This window comes from Theropithecus gelada, chromosome 8, assembly GCF_003255815.1.
Source record: "Theropithecus gelada isolate Dixy chromosome 8, Tgel_1.0, whole genome shotgun sequence".
Lineage (NCBI taxonomy): Eukaryota > Metazoa > Chordata > Mammalia > Primates > Cercopithecidae > Theropithecus > Theropithecus gelada.
In genome coordinates this window covers 115,004,667-115,022,584 of record NC_037676.1, presented here as the reverse complement: position 1 = coordinate 115,022,584, position 17,918 = coordinate 115,004,667, and the positions used below count along the sequence as shown (strand labels likewise).

Below are 17,918 nucleotides of genomic sequence, written 5' to 3'. Positions count from 1 at the left end.
ATTGGAGCATTTAGTCCATTTACATTTAAGGTTAAGATTGTTATGTGTGAACTTGATCCTGCCATTATGATATTAACTGGTTATTTTGCTCGTTAGTTGATGCAGTTTCTTCCTAGCCTCGATGGTCTTTACATTTTGGCATGTTTTTGCAATGGCTGGTACCGGTTGTTCCTTTCCATGTTGAGTGCTTCCTTCAGGGTCTCTTGTAAGGCAGGCCTAGTGGTGACAGAATCTCTAAGCATTTGCTTATCTGTAAAGGATTTTATTTCTCCCTCACTTATGAAACTTAGTTTGGCTGGATATGAAATTCTGGGTTTAAAATTCTTTTCTTTAAGAATGTTGAATATTGGCCCCCACTCTCTTCTGGCTTGTAGAGTTTCTGCCGAGAGATCTGCTGTGAGTCTGATGGGCTTCCCTTTGTGGGTAACCCGACCTTTCTCTCTGGCTGTCCTTAAGATTTTTTCCTTCATTTCAACTTTGGTGAATCTGGCAATTATGTGTCTTGGAGTTGCTCTTCTCGAGGAGTATCTTTGTGGCGTTCTCTGTATTTCCTGGATTTGAATGTTGGCCTGCCCTACTAGGTTGGGGAAGTTCTCCTGGATGATATCCTGAAGAGTGTTTTCCAACTTGGTTCCATTTTCCCCCTCACTTTCAGGCACCCCAATCAGACGTAGATTTGGTCTTTTCACATAATCCCATACTTCTTGCAGGCTTTGTTCATTTCTTTTTCTTCTTTTTTCTTTTGGTTTCTCTTCTCGCTTCATTTCATTCATTTGATCCTCAATCGCTGATACTCTTTCTTTCAGTTGATCGAGTCGGTTACTGAAGCTTGTGCATTTGTCACGTATTTCTCGTGTCATGGTTTTCATCTCTTTCATTTCGTTTATGACCTTCTCTGCATTAATTACTCTAGCCATCAATTCTTCCACTTTTTTTTTTCAAGATTTTTAGTTTCTTTGTGCTGGGTACGTAATTCCTCCTTTAGCTCTGAGAAGTTTGATGGACTGAAGCCTTCTTCTCTCATCTCGTCGAAGTCATTCTCCGTCCAGCTTTGATCCGTTGCTGGCGATGAGCTGCGCTCCTTTGCCGGGGGAGATGTGCTCTTATTTTTTGAATTTCCAGGTTTTCTGCCCTGCTTTTTCCCCATCTTTGTGGTTTTATCTGCCTCTGGTCTTTGATGATGGTGACGTACTGATGGGGTTTTGGTGTAGGTATCCTTCCTGTTTGATAGTTTCCCTTCTAACAGTCAGGACCCTCAGCTGTAGGTCTGTTGGAGATTGCTTGAGGTCCACTCCAGACCCTGTTTGCTTGGGTGTCAGCAGCAGAGGCTCAGTTGAAAATGCAGATATCACTGGTCTTCTGTGTCGCTCGCGCTGGGAGTTGGAGACTGGAGCTCTTCCTATTCGGCCATCTTGCTCTGCCCCCGTTAAACTGAATTACTTATTGATAGTTCCAGATGATGATTTAAATAGGTTTTATCATTCACCTTCAGATACATGTGTTTGTATATTTCATGACCAACTGTCAGGAATCTGAGAATTCTAACTGATTCAGAGAACAGTGTCTATTCCTGTTATCTATAGTTTAATAACAGGTATTTGATAGGTCAATAAGTCAGTATCTTCCAGTGGATTATATCATACATTATATTTTTAAATTAAAGGAAAATAAGAACAAAATGAATTCTGACACGTGAAAAATGTTGCACATTTATATACATTACTTAAATCTTTATTTTTGTGGTTAAATTGTTATGGAGGAAACTACAGTGTAGGAATTCATTTCACCATAACTTAGTAAATATAATTTTGGTTATAACTTTCCTTCCCATACACTATTAAGAGTTTTCCTCCCAAAAAGGAAGAGAAAGTATTTTGAACATAACCATTGAAAGTATACACCAAATATTGTGTAGAAAGACTAAAATCTTGACACTCAACACAAAACTCTGTCTCTTATTTAATGGAGTTTTATTTCTTTCTGTGTGAAATAATCTGTTATGAGGTTGTTTGCACTTTTTTTCTTTTCTTTTTAAGTTCACTTTTTCGCTACAATTCCCCTATGTATGTCCATTAAAACAACACCACTGTAACTTCTAGTGCTGGTCTTCTCACTTTTCCTGTTTTTCAATTTCCCTTTTTTATAATATATTTCTTCCAAATTTTAACCCTTTTTTATGGCATATCTTTTATGATCTTCATTGAAAATTAAGCCTCAAATGCTTTTCACTTGTTGAGTATTTTCTTTGTTCCTAGGTTACTAACTTATTAGAAGTATTTGGAAAATATTTTTTACAACTTTGGAAATACTTATTTTCTATTCACGTTAATATAAGCTTTGTATCTTCTATAATTTCTGATAAATTATGTACTATCCTGAGCCATTTTATTTTCTCACAGTCAATATTTCATCAGCACATTGTTTTACATTCAAAGAGTATACATCTGCCAACTTGGAGATGCTTTTCCTTAGCACATCCCTAAAGCATTTCAACTCAACCATCTTCAATGGTAATAATCACATATTCATTTTAAAAGATGAGATCCTATCAAATGTTACCATGGAAATAGACACCTTTTACCTTGATTTGGTTAAAATGAATTTGTTCTTCAATTCTACATGAGCTGGAGAAGAAAAACTCCCAAATTACTGGGGAGTTGGAGGGGGGGAGATGTAAATAAAATATGTAAGTAACACAATTCCTTTTCTCTATCAGTTCCTAAGAATAGCCTTTTGTAATCTGTTACTTACTCCCACTGCATCTTGTAAAACCAGCCTTATCTACTAGTTTAATATTTCTTTTTTTATATAAAATATAATCTCTCTAGGGCAAAGAACTTGATTGTCTTATTGATCTTTCCATCTCCAGTGCCCAGCATAGTGTTTCAAACAGAATATGCAATCATTTAATATTTGTGGGATTCATGATTTTTCAGAATAAAAACTGTCCAGCACTCAGCCTTCACAAATGAATTAAAAACATGTTATCTAATATTCAATGTAAAAATTACAAAGTTATTCTGAGATATGAATGGTCATTTTGTTTGGGGAAATTTTTTATCTAATTATTTCGACTTTTTAAAAATAGCCATTCTGACTGATGTGAAGTGGTGTCTCATTGTGGTTTTGATTTGCATTTCTCTAATGATTAGTGATGTTGAGGTTTTTTTTTTTTTCATATGGTTGTTGGCCTCCATGACACAAGTTTACCCATATAAATGTTTGCCACGTGTACCCTGAACCTAAAATAAAGGTTTATAAATAAATAATTGAAAAGGCAAATAATGACATGAACTCATTTTTTATGGCTGCATAGTATTCCATGGTGTATATTTGTGACATTTTCTTTATCAAGTCTATCACTGATGGGCATTTGGGTTGGTTCCAAGTCTTTGCTATTGCAAATAGTGCTGCAATAAGCATACATGTGCATGTGTCTTTATAGTAGAATGATTTATAATCCTTTGGGTACATACCCAGTAATGGGATTGCTAGGTCAAAGGGTATTTAGCTGTAGATCCTTGAGGAAACACCACACTCCAAACAAAGTTTTAACTATGAGATTGTATTTGTTTTCATACCCAGAAATATAGTTGATCAATAAATAATGAAAACATTAATTTTTATTTTGGGGTCATATATTCCTATGATATAACTGCTTACTCTCAGTTTTTGTCATATATGACAAAAATCTATATATGATATAGATTTTTCAGTGCTAGATGCTTATTGAAGTTTACACAATTATAATATGCCTAATCCTCTCAATCAACCAACAGAATTTTTCTCATAAATACAGATAATGTGTTTATGTCACCAGGTTGGAATACAACATAAATTCACATTTTAAAATTTAATAGCTAAGCACACTGTCACTGCTCGGTCATTTTCCTCTTCTGGTGTTCACTCAGTCCCAGGAGCCAGATTTTTTCCTCCATGAGAGAAAATAAAGAATTAAAATGAATCCACCAAAATCCCCACTCTCTCCTCCGGTCAATATCACAATAATAGGCTTACTTGTTTATTTTTCCTCTTGTTGCCTATGCTTTTGGTGTTGTATTCAAAAAATCATTGCCAAGATGAATGTCAAGGAGTTTTTTTCCTGTTTTTTTTTTTTTTCTAGGACCTTTATGGATTCATATCCTACATTTAAGTCTTTAATCCATTTCAAGCTATTTTTTTTTGTATAAGGTATAAGACAAGGGTTCAGTTTCATTATTTTGCAAGTGGATATTCAATTTTCTCAACATCACTTGTTGAAGACACTATTCTTTTCCCCATTTTGTATTTTTGGTGACCTTGTCACAGATTAGTTGACTATATATTTATGGGTTTACTGCTGGACTTTCTATTCTGTTTCATTGATCTATCTGTCTGCTTTTATGCCAGTACCATACTGTTATGATTACTGTAACTTTGTGTATATAGTCACGTGTAACATATGCAATCTTAGTCCCGTAAAATTATAATGAAGCTGAAAAATTTATATCACCTAGTGACATTGTAGCCATTGTCACATCATAATACAATGCATTACTCATGTGTTTTTGGTGATACTGGTGTAAACAAACCAACTGCTGCACCAATCGTGTAAAAGTATCACACATACAATTATATATACTACACAATATTTTATTATGATAATAAACAACTATGTTAGTAGTTTAAGTATTTACTACACCATACTTGTTGTCATCATTTTGGAGTGTACTCTTTCTGCTTTAAAAAAAAAAAGTGTACTTTTTCAGCAGTAAAAACAGCCTTAGACACGTCTTTCAGGAGGTATTCCAGGAGAAGGCATTGTCATCATAGGAAATGACACCTCCATGTGTATTATTGCTCCTGAAGACCTGTCAGTGGGACAAGATGTGGAGGTTAAAGACAGTGCTATTGATGATCTTGTCCCTGCGTAGACCTAGGCTAATGTGTGTGTGCGTGTCTTAGTTTTAAATAAATTATAAAGAGTAAAAAATAAAAATAAAAATAGAAAAAAGCATATAGAAGAAGAAATAATGATGTATGGCTGTGCAATGTGTTTGTATTTTAAGTTAAGTGTTGTTACAAGAGTCAAAAGTTTAAAAAATTGTGGAGTTTATAAAGTAAAAAAGTTACAGTAAGCTAAGGTTAATTCACTAAGTAACAATTTTAAAAAATAATATATAGTTGTATTTATAAAGTCTGCATTAGTGTATGGTAACACCTTGGGCCTTCACATTCACTCCTCACTCTCTAACTCACCTAGAGGAACTTCCAATCCTGCAAACTCTATTCATGGTAAGTGCTTCTGTACAGGTGTACCACTTTTAATTTTTTTGTAAGATACTTTTACCTTTTCTTTGTTTAGATATGTTTAGATACACAAATATCTTTGTGTTCTAATTGGTCCACTAGAGTAACATGCTGAAAAGGTATGTAGCTTAGGAACAATAGGCTATACCATAGTGTAGTAGGCTACACAATCTAGATTTGTGTAGTAAGCACACTCTATGATGTTTAATAATGTCAAAATTGCCTGACAACACATTTCTCAGAATGTATCTCCATCATTAAGCAACGCATGAACAAAGTTTGAAATCAGGGAATGTGATGTCCCCAACTCTTCTTTCTCAAGATTGCTTTGGCTATTTGAGGGGAACAATATGCCATGATAGAAACTCAGACTATCAGCCTTGTTGCAAAGAATGGATGGTAAGAATAAAATTCAAATACCAATGATGATGGTTGAGCAAAGAAAGATTAGAAAGGTACCTGAAACATGTGGGTAGTACTTTCCTTGGCCTACCTCTATGAAGTCAGGGATAGTTCCCTTTCCTTGCTGGGATATAGTCACACCATTTCTCTCAACATCCAAATATTATTGGCTGCTGAAAGTTGTCCATCTTTAGGTACCAACATTTATCCATTTCCAGTGATTTCATATTTTCTCCCAAGATATTTGTTGTCTTGCCTAATACAGACCAATGAGAAACATTTAAATAAGTAAGTCCTTTGTTGGTACATCCCTCTTCGTCTGGGCTATCCTGACTTGCACTTCACACGATTTGAGCTGTACATACTCATTCATTGTTACATAGTTACATCTTCTTAGAATATCTAATTTTCCAAAGTACAAGCTACAGTTTCTAGAAGCAATAGAAACTATTAAGTAAAAAATAATATTGCCTATTCTGTCTATCACATCTTGTGCAGCAGAAGAATTATAGTTTATGGCATTGTCAATACCAAGTTACTTTCAAAGAATGTCAAGTTAGTCTATGACACTATGAATATTTATCCTTATGCCTGGCTAATAAACAAAGAAGCCCTGTAAAGATAGATAGAAATGGAATTACTTCTACTAGGGGCAAGACTACAATACTTACTAACTCTCAGGTGAACAACCACAAAAAGGGAAACGCTGCAAATACATTTGAATTAAATTTGATTCTTCTAGTGGATTCATTATTTTTCACGTCATATATGTCAGCAAACAGTTTAAATAATAATAATAACATTTCTCTGATATAGTAAAGGCCTCAATGGGCAAGAATACAACTTTCAGACTCTATCAACTTCATTGCACCTCTTGGGAAAGCCATTCAGAACACACAGATAACTGCATGATATAATCATATTATCATATTAGGCTTATCAGATCTTACGGGTGACATAGTACAACTATCTAAGTTTACAAGTAAAAAAAAAAAAACTGAGTTCCAGGTGGTTTGAATTTACTCAAGTGGAAACATGAAGATGCAGGGATAGTTGAAGATTTGAAGATACAAGAACTACAAACGTCATCCTAAAGATGAAAAATGAACCACAAACTTCATACTAACAACTCCTTTAATGACATACGCTATCATACTCCTTACAACAACGACAAAATGCTCCTTACCAGAAATCTTTCAACAACCCTAACACATAGCCTTAGAATAGCAGGCAGTAGGACATGCTTGTTCACACAATGTTAATGAATCCTTTGTGGATTAATTACCACATTCTACATTCACCAAAAGGTAGAAGCTTGAATTGCTACCAAAGTCCAAAGGGGGAAAAAAAATGGAAGACACAAATGATAAACAAAACCAAATCTCTGTTTCGACTCTAAGTATTCTAATCATTTGCTCACTCATTCATTCATTGAGTGTCTTCTGTATGGCAGGCACAATTTTATGTGCTGAAGATACCATGATAAACAAAAACAAGTTCTTACCTTCATCAATGTGACATTCTAATGAGGAAAATAGACAACAAACAATTGTGCGTGTGTGTGTGTGTGTGTGTGGGGGGGGGGTATGTAAAGGTAATACTTAAGAAACTAAAGTTTAGAGATATTAATTAGAATAGGCAATGTATGGAATACTGTTTGAGTAGAAACTTATGCCAGGTGACAAAAATAGAAAGTGCTAGGGTCTTAAAGTGTGAACATTCTCACTGTGCTTAAGGAATTACAAGTAAGTGAGTGGAAAGAGCTTTACAGAATTTACAAATTCTAGGAATCTATTGGAGCACGATTATGAAAGTCCTTCAATATTATTTTTTAAATTATGATGGAAAAATTCAAGAAGGAAAATTCCAGGAGAGAGTAAAAATGGTACTTCAGGGCACAACGGACCCAGAGACAACTATAGACAGACCTCAGTTGACATATTCTGTGCAAAAAGAATCCTTAACCTGTAAATCATGTCCTTACTCAACCAAAAAATAAAATGCCAGCTTGTCTTACTTGTGTAGTTGAAACATTGTATCTGGCACAAATCTAAATGCCTGAAGGTTACAGTTAAAGCTAAACATATTTCACTGTACTTAACCTTATTCCTAGGCATGTTCCAAAGCATAGTTAACTGTATGTGTTTTACCCGAGGAAAAAATAGGAATACATTGATAGGCCACCTAGAAATAAATCTTTTGACTTCTGCTTCTGTACTTCTATCAATGTTAACAGTATTTTGCAATGTCTCTGCAGATATTGGTTCATTTTATTCCACAAACAGTACTGTAAAATGTATAAGGTAGCCATTTTTACTCTTCCTTTATAAAAACACAGGTGGCATGTGAATAAAATAAGTAAAATATTTTACAAAATAGCAACTCTGTCTAAAGCACTAAAAGTTAAGATAATCATAAATATAGGAAATGTATAAATATTAGCTAACCTATTAGTTCCTTATAAACTGCTTAAATCAGGATGTTAGCATTTTTATGATAATAAGCTGTCCCATTCAGAATGTGCCCTATCTTTCAATTTCTACAAGTTTTATTTAATGCCCTTTCATTGTTTTTTTAATAGTTACCTTTATAAGACTTCTGTCTTATATGTCTTTTGCTAAATATATTTTTCAAAATTATATGTAATTTCTGCTGCTTGTATAGATTGGGCCTTTCCATTTGAATTGCCAACTATTTTTGTTATAAAAGAAACCTATACAGCCGGGCACGGTGGCTCACGTCTGTAATCCCAGCACTTTGGGAGGCCGAGGCGGGCTGATCACCTGAGGTCAGGAGTTCAAGTCCAGCCTGGCCAACATGGTGAAACCCCGTCTCTACTAAAAATACAAAAAATGATATATATATATAACCGGGCATGTTGGTGGGCACCTGTAATTCCAGATACTTGGGAGGCTGAGGCAGGAGAATCGCTTGAACCTGGGAAGCGGAAGTTGCAGTGAGCCGAGTTCGTGACACTGCACTCCAGCCTGGGTAACAGAGCAAGACTCCATCTACCAGAAAAGAAAAAGAAAAGAAAAGAAAAAAGAAAGAACCTGTACATTTTATATGAATTATATATTTTAAATCCAACATATAGGACTCTTGAAAATAATACAGCATATTGTGGTAGATAAATTATTACATCTCTTGAATGTAAGAAAGAAAAATTATATTACATGTAAATAATGACATATGTTTCTTATTCAAATTCTGTAACTCTTTTCACATTTTTTTGATTTTTTTGCCTTGCCTGGAACCTCTAAGAAAATATTGAACGATATCACTAGTGTGGACATCCACGTTTTGTTCTAGTCTTTAATGACCAAATTTGTCATATTTTATTTATAACCCAATACTTGTTTTGATTTCATACATTCATTGGTATATTTACAAGGTTTTTTTCTTTTTCTACTACTTCTATTTTTCTGAGACTGTAAGTATGGAGTTTTTATAAGAAATTTCAGCTTAATTTCTCAAATGTACTACTTTACTATAGTCCATTTACTCTAATCACATATATTTATTTCTTTTGTGTTATTAAAGTCTTCATTGAAGTGAAAAATTTGTATCAAAATAATGTATGAAATCAATATAATTTAATACAGACACCATTCTTCTTTACTTTGACAAATGGGCACAACTAAAGTTTGTGGAAAATAAATATTATTGAATAATCAATATAATTATGAAACTGAATAAGAATGGGGAGATGTGTGCTATGTATGTAAAAAATGACTAAAACAGTATGGTACTGGCAGAAGAATAATCATAGATCAGTAAGTCAATATGAAAAAAAGGCTCACATCCATATATGGGTTTCTTATACATTTATGTATGGTCTATATAAATATAATATAAATGGTAGTTTTAGTTTGTGATGAATAATATAGAATTTACTATAAATGCTCCTTTACCTTGCCCCGTAAGAAATCAATTTGTAGATGAAGTTTAATTATAATATAATAAAACTATCAAAGTCTGATAAATAAAGGTTGTATTTCAATCTTAGATTTGAAGAAAATCTTTCTTGCATGAGATACAACATACAAGATCAAAAAGAAGACACTGACAGATTTACACATATTTTTAAGTTTGTAGAGAAAAATTAATTCAAAGCAAAATCAAAAGCAAAAATCTGTAAGAAAATATTTGTTGCACAAATAAAAGGGTTAATATTAGTAATACATATTAAGTTTCTATAAATCAGTAAGAAAAAATTGAAATGAGGGAAAGTGTACAAAGAGAAAAGTCGGAACAAAAAATAGAGACAACAATAAAGACTTCTGTTAAAGCGTACTAAAAATGTAGAGAAAGAATTGGAAATTAAAACAGTGACATTCTTGAGAACGACAAAAGCATAATGATTGATACTATTATTTTGGTGACAGCATGGGGAACTGTTCTCTTTTTGATATTATTTTTGGGAGTATACTGAACAAATTTTTGGAGAGTAATTTAGGCATATTTATCAAATTTTTAAATGCTCACATATTGTAACTAACTAATCTTCTAAGAATTAATCCTGCAATAATAACACAAGTATAAAGCACAAATACAATAGAATTGAAGAGAAAAATTACTTATTGTTGTAAGCCACTGAGATTTTACAGTTTAGTTTTCCATAATAATGAATTTGTTTTGATTTTTTCAACTATAAAACGTAACACGTAAATGTACCAAGATCTTCATTGTATTTGTGTTGCTATGTGTGAACTGCTGCAACTCTGTTCAAATAGCAGGTCTGTTCTACATGTCTTCTTATTTCCCACTGCAGGATTAAAGAAACCTCCTAATTATCTTGTGCTGTTCTCATAGTGGAAGCCTGTCAAAAATGTCCAATAGTTCTATCAGCTTCTGTTTGTACTGTTAAACCTGTGAAAGAAAAAAACCTATAGGTGCTGACCTAGAACAGTCGTCATGATATATGCAAAAAATATCTTCAGACTAATATTATAGAATTAGCTATGCTTGTTAAAACACACAAATACATTAAGAAAACAAGAAATACGCAAAAACTCGTATTGCCACAAAACAAAAATGTCTGTAGACAGACAACTTGTTAAGTGATTACTGTCAGGTTTGGATGGAAGCAGATAAGCAGACCAAAATATTTACAGGTAATTGTTACTTGTCATTTTATAAATGTTTGTGCTTTACTTTTATAAAAAAATAAAATCATTTTTATAGAAGACAGTTTTTCACTCTGAAACATATTTGTAAAGATTATTCATCAGGATGAAGAGACCACTATTTTATAGTTAATTTAAGAGCTGTGCCAAAGAACTTGAATATTTGTTTCTTTAGCAAACATATGTACATCATGAAAGCCATTACACTAGTAGTTAACAAAGATGATAAACAAGGCCTTGACTTCAAAAGATTCTAAGTGTGTATATAGTTTAGAAAACAAAGGATGCCAGAGAATTACAAAGTAGTAAGTACCACTCAGATAAGCAGTATATTCAATCAGAAAGTTATAGCTGCTACAAACCAATTGCGTTGTGATTCGTATAAATTTCTCATTTCTATAAAGTTCTTAGACTCTTTCAGGCTGCATTCCCTATCAGGCCACTAGCACCTAAACACTTGTATAAATGTGCTGTTCAAATAACGTGCTATGAACTGTACAATCCATTACAGAACCCTTAGTGGAAGAATTAAAAACCCTTCTTATGGAAAGAAGTGGCACATCACCTTGGCTTTGTTTTATAGAATATTTGCAAGTAAATGTTAAGAAGGAATAATATTCTAAACCTGGAAAACAGCATGACAAATGTAGAAAATTATAACGAGTACGGTAAATTCAAAGAAGAGCAAGATGTCTGTTCTGGCACAAGTAAAGTGTATGACTATGTAAAATGGTGGGTAATTGTACTAGAAAATAAATTTAGGTCCTCAAAGGAATAATTTTATATTCTCTATTAGGAAATTTGTACTTTATTCCATCTGAAATAGATACCAAGTTTTCATGCAATTAGGTAATGAAATCTGCATTTTAGAAAGATAAATATAGTAGGAGTGAGCAGGATGTAACAGAGAGAGAAGCTGGAGTCTAGAAAAGGGGTTAAGTAGCTATTACCAGTACAAGAAAAATGAGGAAGAAGCACTGGACACTGGGAAGAGAAGAGATGAAGCAAAACAGAGATATTTCCAAGGAGGAAAACAGAATAGACCATGAGGAGTATATATTATGCAAGGCAAGGAGCTGGATAGTCTATTCAAGAAATATTTAATTGAAAGTGCTTCCTAAAAGCATCTAATAGAATGTCCAGTGGACAGAAAATTAATCTAGAAATCAGGAGAGATGCCAAAACTGGTGATGTAGATTTGAGAGCTATCAACACAGAAATGTCCTTTCCAGTCATAGAAGTGAATTAGTTTAACTATTCAGAGAAACCATTGAACAAATAGAAAAGAGGAGATTAAATCCATTTAGAATTATGCTACTTAAGGGTCAGATGGGAAAAATAAAACCAGAACAAATAATATGGTAGAGCAGAACTATTTAAAACATACATGCAAATAATCAGGAGAGCTTAATACTATGTGAGGGAAGGCAGAGAATTTCAAAGCTTATCAATACTTTGCATTACTGCTGAGATATCAAATATGTGGAAGAGATACTATATTTAGCAATTATGAGTTCATTGCTGGCTTTAAAAAAACAATTTAAACACTGAAATAAGAATGGGAATCAGACTGAAATATTTTGAAGACTGAAAGGGGAGAGGAAGATGGAGTAGTGAGCGTAGAATATTTACAAGAAGTTAAGTAGTAAATGGGAAAAAAGAGTGAATTGCAAATAATGGTAAGGGAAGAAAAATACAATTTATTATTTTTTTCAATACAAAATAATATGATTTTATTGGTTAAAATATAGAAATTATATGCACACACTCACAATATAATTAAAAGTACTGTAACTATTAAATCAACATAAGATATAACCATCAAGTTGCAGGAAAGTTGTCTGAAATAGATTTATGCTATGAAGAGAAGAAACTAATAAAGAAATCTACATGTAACATATAAGAAAGACACACTTTTAGTGATTTAAAAAACAAGACTTGAGTCAGAAGACCTGGGCCAAAATTCTGACTACTGTGTACTAGAAGCATGACTTTGATCATGTCAAGAAAACTTTTAGGAGGTCCATAAACTGATTTTCAAAGTGATGATGAAGGTAACTATGCACAAATTTAAGTGCATATGAAAATATACATTTAACTGTTCATCATTTAAACATGAATTAGATTATTTTTGATGGATTAGAAAATGATAATATGGGCAGGATTTGATAGAATGGGGCAAAGAAATCCAGATCAAAAGTAGTGGCATCCAGAAATTCGTGGTGGTCAAGAAGCAAGTTAAGAAACAGAAACAGTATGGTCACTAGCTCGTTTATTAAGTAGAGGAAAGATGAGTTAGAAAACAGAAAATTCTACAACTTTCAACTTTTGTGGGAATTCATTAAAATTACTTAAATGTAACTTTTTTTTTTTTTTTAGTCTGAGTTCTTTAATTCATAGTTGTAGGTACAGAAAGAGAAGTTTTACTATTAATGGTTCTCAACTGCGCGATTGTGAGTCCTAGGGTACTTAACAAACACAAATAAAAACACTTTTTAGATTGCTTCATTAATCCAAGGCTCTGTTTCACTCTCTTTGTGGGTAAATATTGGGTAAATATGCCTTTCTCTAATTAAACACACCTATTTAAAATCAGAGAACAATTTATCATGCCTTACATTTCTATTCATAACTAGCTTTACATTAACGTTGAAAATATTGAGCTCATGAATCCCAGGGTGTTATAAACACTGTATTTTCATAAGTGACATTAGAATACCATAATGTATATTTCAATGTGGTTATAATTGTGTCATTTTGAATTTAAAGTCTATTTGCAAGATATTTTATTGTTGTAATTTTACATGTGGCATATGTTCATCTTTTAAAATGCAATTTCTCTTTTAGTGAAAACGTGTGGCTCTAATCTTCAAGGACCAAGTGGTACCTTTACATCTCCCAACTTTCCATTCCAGTATGACAGCAACGCACAGTGTGTCTGGGTCATCACTGCAGTGAATACAAATAAGGTAAGAGAACACCATATGTGGTCAAAAAAAAGTCATAATCATAAAGACAAAGGCAAAGAAATTATACAGAGCATGCAGTACAGAAAATTTATAACTCAAGTAGAATTTTGGCAATTTTCCCTACTTATCCGTTTATAAACCAAGTTTATATGAGAAATTTGGGAAAAAATAAAAAATAATACAACTCTACTCCAAGCTAATAATGTATACATGAAAATGTTAAAATTATAAAGGAGTGCTTTCTGAGATACATTTTTGAAGGTTGTTAAGTGTATTCTTTTTAAAAGGAATCATGAATAGTGGCTGCTGTTGTATCTTTTCTGTTTGACACATAATTCAGGTCAATCGTGTTTTTATACATAGTTGACTTTCATTTCAATGTTCCTCTATTGCTATATATCACATAACTATTTATTTGGAATAGTTTGTTTAATGTGCCCTGCATTAATAAAGAATTTATATTATGGATATTTCAAAAAGTTGAATTGCCTTTCTATTTGATTCTAATATGAGTAACACATCTAAATATGTACATGCCACTATACCTCAAGCAAAATTATAATACAATGAACGTAAAAGCAGCTGAAAATTTTGCTGATTTTTCTTTCCTGCTCTTACTATCCTGCTATCCTGCTTCTGTTTGTAAGACTTGATTTTATAACAGTAGAGAGGACCTAAATAGGAAAATTCATCATTTCTCTCAGATCTTCAGATTATGTGATAGCTTCTTTGGGCTAGATTTTAAAAAGTTTGGTGGTAGAGCTCTTGAAATTGGGCCAGATTGTGTTTCATATACTGATGTATAATTTTCAGATAACTTTAAGTTATTTAACCTCTCTCATGTTGTTTCTTTATCTATATCTATGAAATGTGAATAATAAAGACACGTATTTTATAGTATCGCAAGAAATAAGTACGATAATGCAAGTACACTTGTTAGTAAAGCTAATAAGGCCTTGAAATATGTTATTAATTCATTGTTATTAAAGTACATATTGCCTCCCGGGAATTTTTGTGATCACCTGTCAAGTTCTTGAAACCTAATTCTAATATCAGCAGAGTTGGTTTAAGACTCAACACAGGGACAATTAGATTTGTTTCACAGAAGAGCCCTGCTTTATAAATCAGAAGAACTAGATCAGAAACCTACTCTGCCCCAAATTATCTCTATAAACTTGAGTAAATTTCTAAATCAAATCCCTCCGTTGCATGAAGGAAATCATGTTATCCACCCAACCTGTGTCGTCAGTTCAATTTAGTGCAACAAATATTTATTGATTTCTTTCTCTGTGCAAATTATTGGTTGTTGAGGAAAAACAAAAAAACAAAAAAACATGAAGTACTTGGAAAACTGACATTTGTTGAACACTTAGCAGCATGCTGTACACTATTCTCAGAAGTTTTTTTCTGGCACTTTTTATGAATTATTTATTCCTTGTAAGACTCTCACGAAGGAGACACTTTTATTATCTGCATTTAAGCAAACCTATAAATAACTTGTCGAAGATCACATAGTTAGCAAAGGTCAGAGCTGTGTACTTTATGAGATACGTGTAGGTACAAAGACTTATCTCACAGTAAGGTATAAATATATTTTTCTAAGATAGACGCAGCTAATTCATTATAAAATATGGAATAAACACATTTAATTAATCTTTCATTGAGATAGAGATATTGTTTTGTCTTCGCAATTACATGTAATTGTCATCAAAATGTGGCATTATCTCATGTTCTATAAGATGTCTGCTTTGCTAACTTTAAATCATTATCATTATGGAATTAAATAAAGTTTCAGAGGTTGTCACATTTCTACTTGTTTATATTACCTAATCTACTCAAATGTATTTCTCCTTTTTCTCCAAAAAATGCAAATTATTTTCTTAGGAGAACATAATTACTTTCAGTTCTTTGCTATTTTTTATTAATAAATATAGACATTTAATTTTGATCAGTTAGCTTAACTCTTTTTTAAGATGTCTTGTGAAAATTGGTTTACAAGAATTATTCATCATGAGCCACAGTAAGAATTATATTTTACCTTGTGACCCAGTTCAAACACACACACACACCACACACACCACAGTTTCACACATATGAAACATTTTCCTTTACATGAATGTGCTCCTGTATTTTCCTTTCCAGTCGACTGTAATCTGTTTATTATTAAAACATTGATTATGTCCCACTAAATTAATTTCATGATGCACTAACAGGTTATAGTACACAGTTTTAAAAACACTGTTAGAGATACTTGCTTTCATAGATTACTCCTTGGAACGCTTTTCAGAAGGAAATTGTTGGTATAAATCATAAGCACACAGCTATACTAGTTTGCATACATCCGAATTAACCAAGGTGCTTAATACCTCTACATTTATAATTTGTTCAGTAATTATTGTTCATGATTTTCTGTATATTTGAGCAATTATGGTGTTCTAAATGTATCAAAAAAAGTACATGGTTGATGGAAAAAGTAAACTGAGATTTAAAATTTGATTAAATTAATTAAACAAGTTTCAATCTAGGCTGTTACTCTCACTATGAGAGCCCAACCAGTTTCTTTTTCATAGATTAGAGGTCATAATACCATATCATAAGGTCATACAGAAAGGAACATGTGAAGTTCCTGATACAAAGCAAGTTCACTTTAAATGACACCTATTTTTATTGCCAAATGCTGCCATCTCCTCAAGAAACATACTTCTTTCCTGTTATTTACTGGACTTAACATGTATTAATCCAAAATTATCATTGCATATAATTTTCTTCTATATTTCATTATGTGATTGAATAATTTATAGGTGACTGTCTTATTCTAAAACATTAAACATTAAATTATAGTCATTATTACTAATCAGTTTACCAACATTGCAATTAAGTTCACAGAAAACAAAATGTAATAACTGAGCATTGTAGTCTAAACTAATATACATTTTTGATGTTCCTTTATGCCACTTCCACAAGCTTCTGTAAGGGAATGTTTCCTTTAATTATGGCATTTGAGTGATGAAAATATTTGAGGGTTTCTTCATAACAGCAAGTTAAAATATTAGACTAGTACTTTAAACGTACCTAGTCTTTGAATTAATTGTTCTTCTTGCATTAATGTGCACATTCAACATCAGCTCCATGTGTGAAATGAAGACTGAAGACATACCTGAATCTGTTTGTTCTTCTTTATCACTTTCCCTCTTGTACTTGTTTTTCCAAGTTTCAAAAGAGAATCATATATTACTTCTCCAACTGGAATATTAATATGTTACATTGCTTGAGTGTAAATAAAACTCTGGAGAATTAGAATAGGAAATCCCAGATTCATAGCTCCTGAGGGACAGATCTTGAGACAAAGCAAAGAAACAAAAAGCTTCACTAAGACATATTTGAAGGGAATCACATCATATTAACCAAGCAACAAACTCATAGAAAGCCCATGTCTGCATCTATGCATCTGTGTATCTATCATCTATTTCTCTATGTATCTATTTATGTATGTATGTTATGTATGTTATGTATCTACCTGTCATCTATCATCTAATTGTCATTCATCCATTCATCTATTTTTCAATTCCACTATTTGTATGTCTATTTATCCTTATATAGAACTCATGATAGTTAGGATATTATAGGTCAATTTTAATTAAGACAAAAACTCTGACTTTTTTAGACAGAAAGAGTTTCTGAATTGTCTGATTGATTTTACAGTTTTTGCATTTATAAACTATCATGGATATTTTCTATAAATTGAGTTAGCTAATGATGCAAGATTTTGAGAAAACTATATTTAAAATACTTGCAAAATTAAAGTAGAAATTGCATCCTTTGCATCTATTCACACTAAGAATTTTAAATAATAGATGTCAATGTAAAATTGTGAGAAAGCACAGTTTCCAAAATCTTTTTATATATGTGAGCAAGAGTTTGAAGGGTATTGGTCTAGCTGATAGAAATGGAATGTGAGCTGCATATTTAATTTTGAATTTTTCAGTAGCCACATTTTTAAGAGATAAAATGAATTTTAATTGTATATTTTATTTAACCACAGATATAATTTCAACATGTATTTGGCATAAAATTAATGCAAGAATTTACCATCTCTCCTTTTATTCTTAATCTTTGAAATCTACAATGT

At 32.4% G+C, this 17,918-nt stretch overlaps 1 protein-coding gene across 1 annotated transcript in view; it reads left to right on the top strand.

Annotated features, from left to right (window-relative positions):
• The window catches only part of CSMD3 (CUB and Sushi multiple domains 3), a 1,234,679-nt gene that overhangs the window by 591,818 nt on the left and 624,943 nt on the right, over positions 1-17,918 (top strand). The window contains exon 11 of the mRNA XM_025394338.1: positions 13,668-13,789. Coding sequence (XP_025250123.1) covers positions 13,668-13,789 — 122 coding nt within the window. The remainder of the gene's footprint in view (positions 1-13,667; positions 13,790-17,918) is intronic.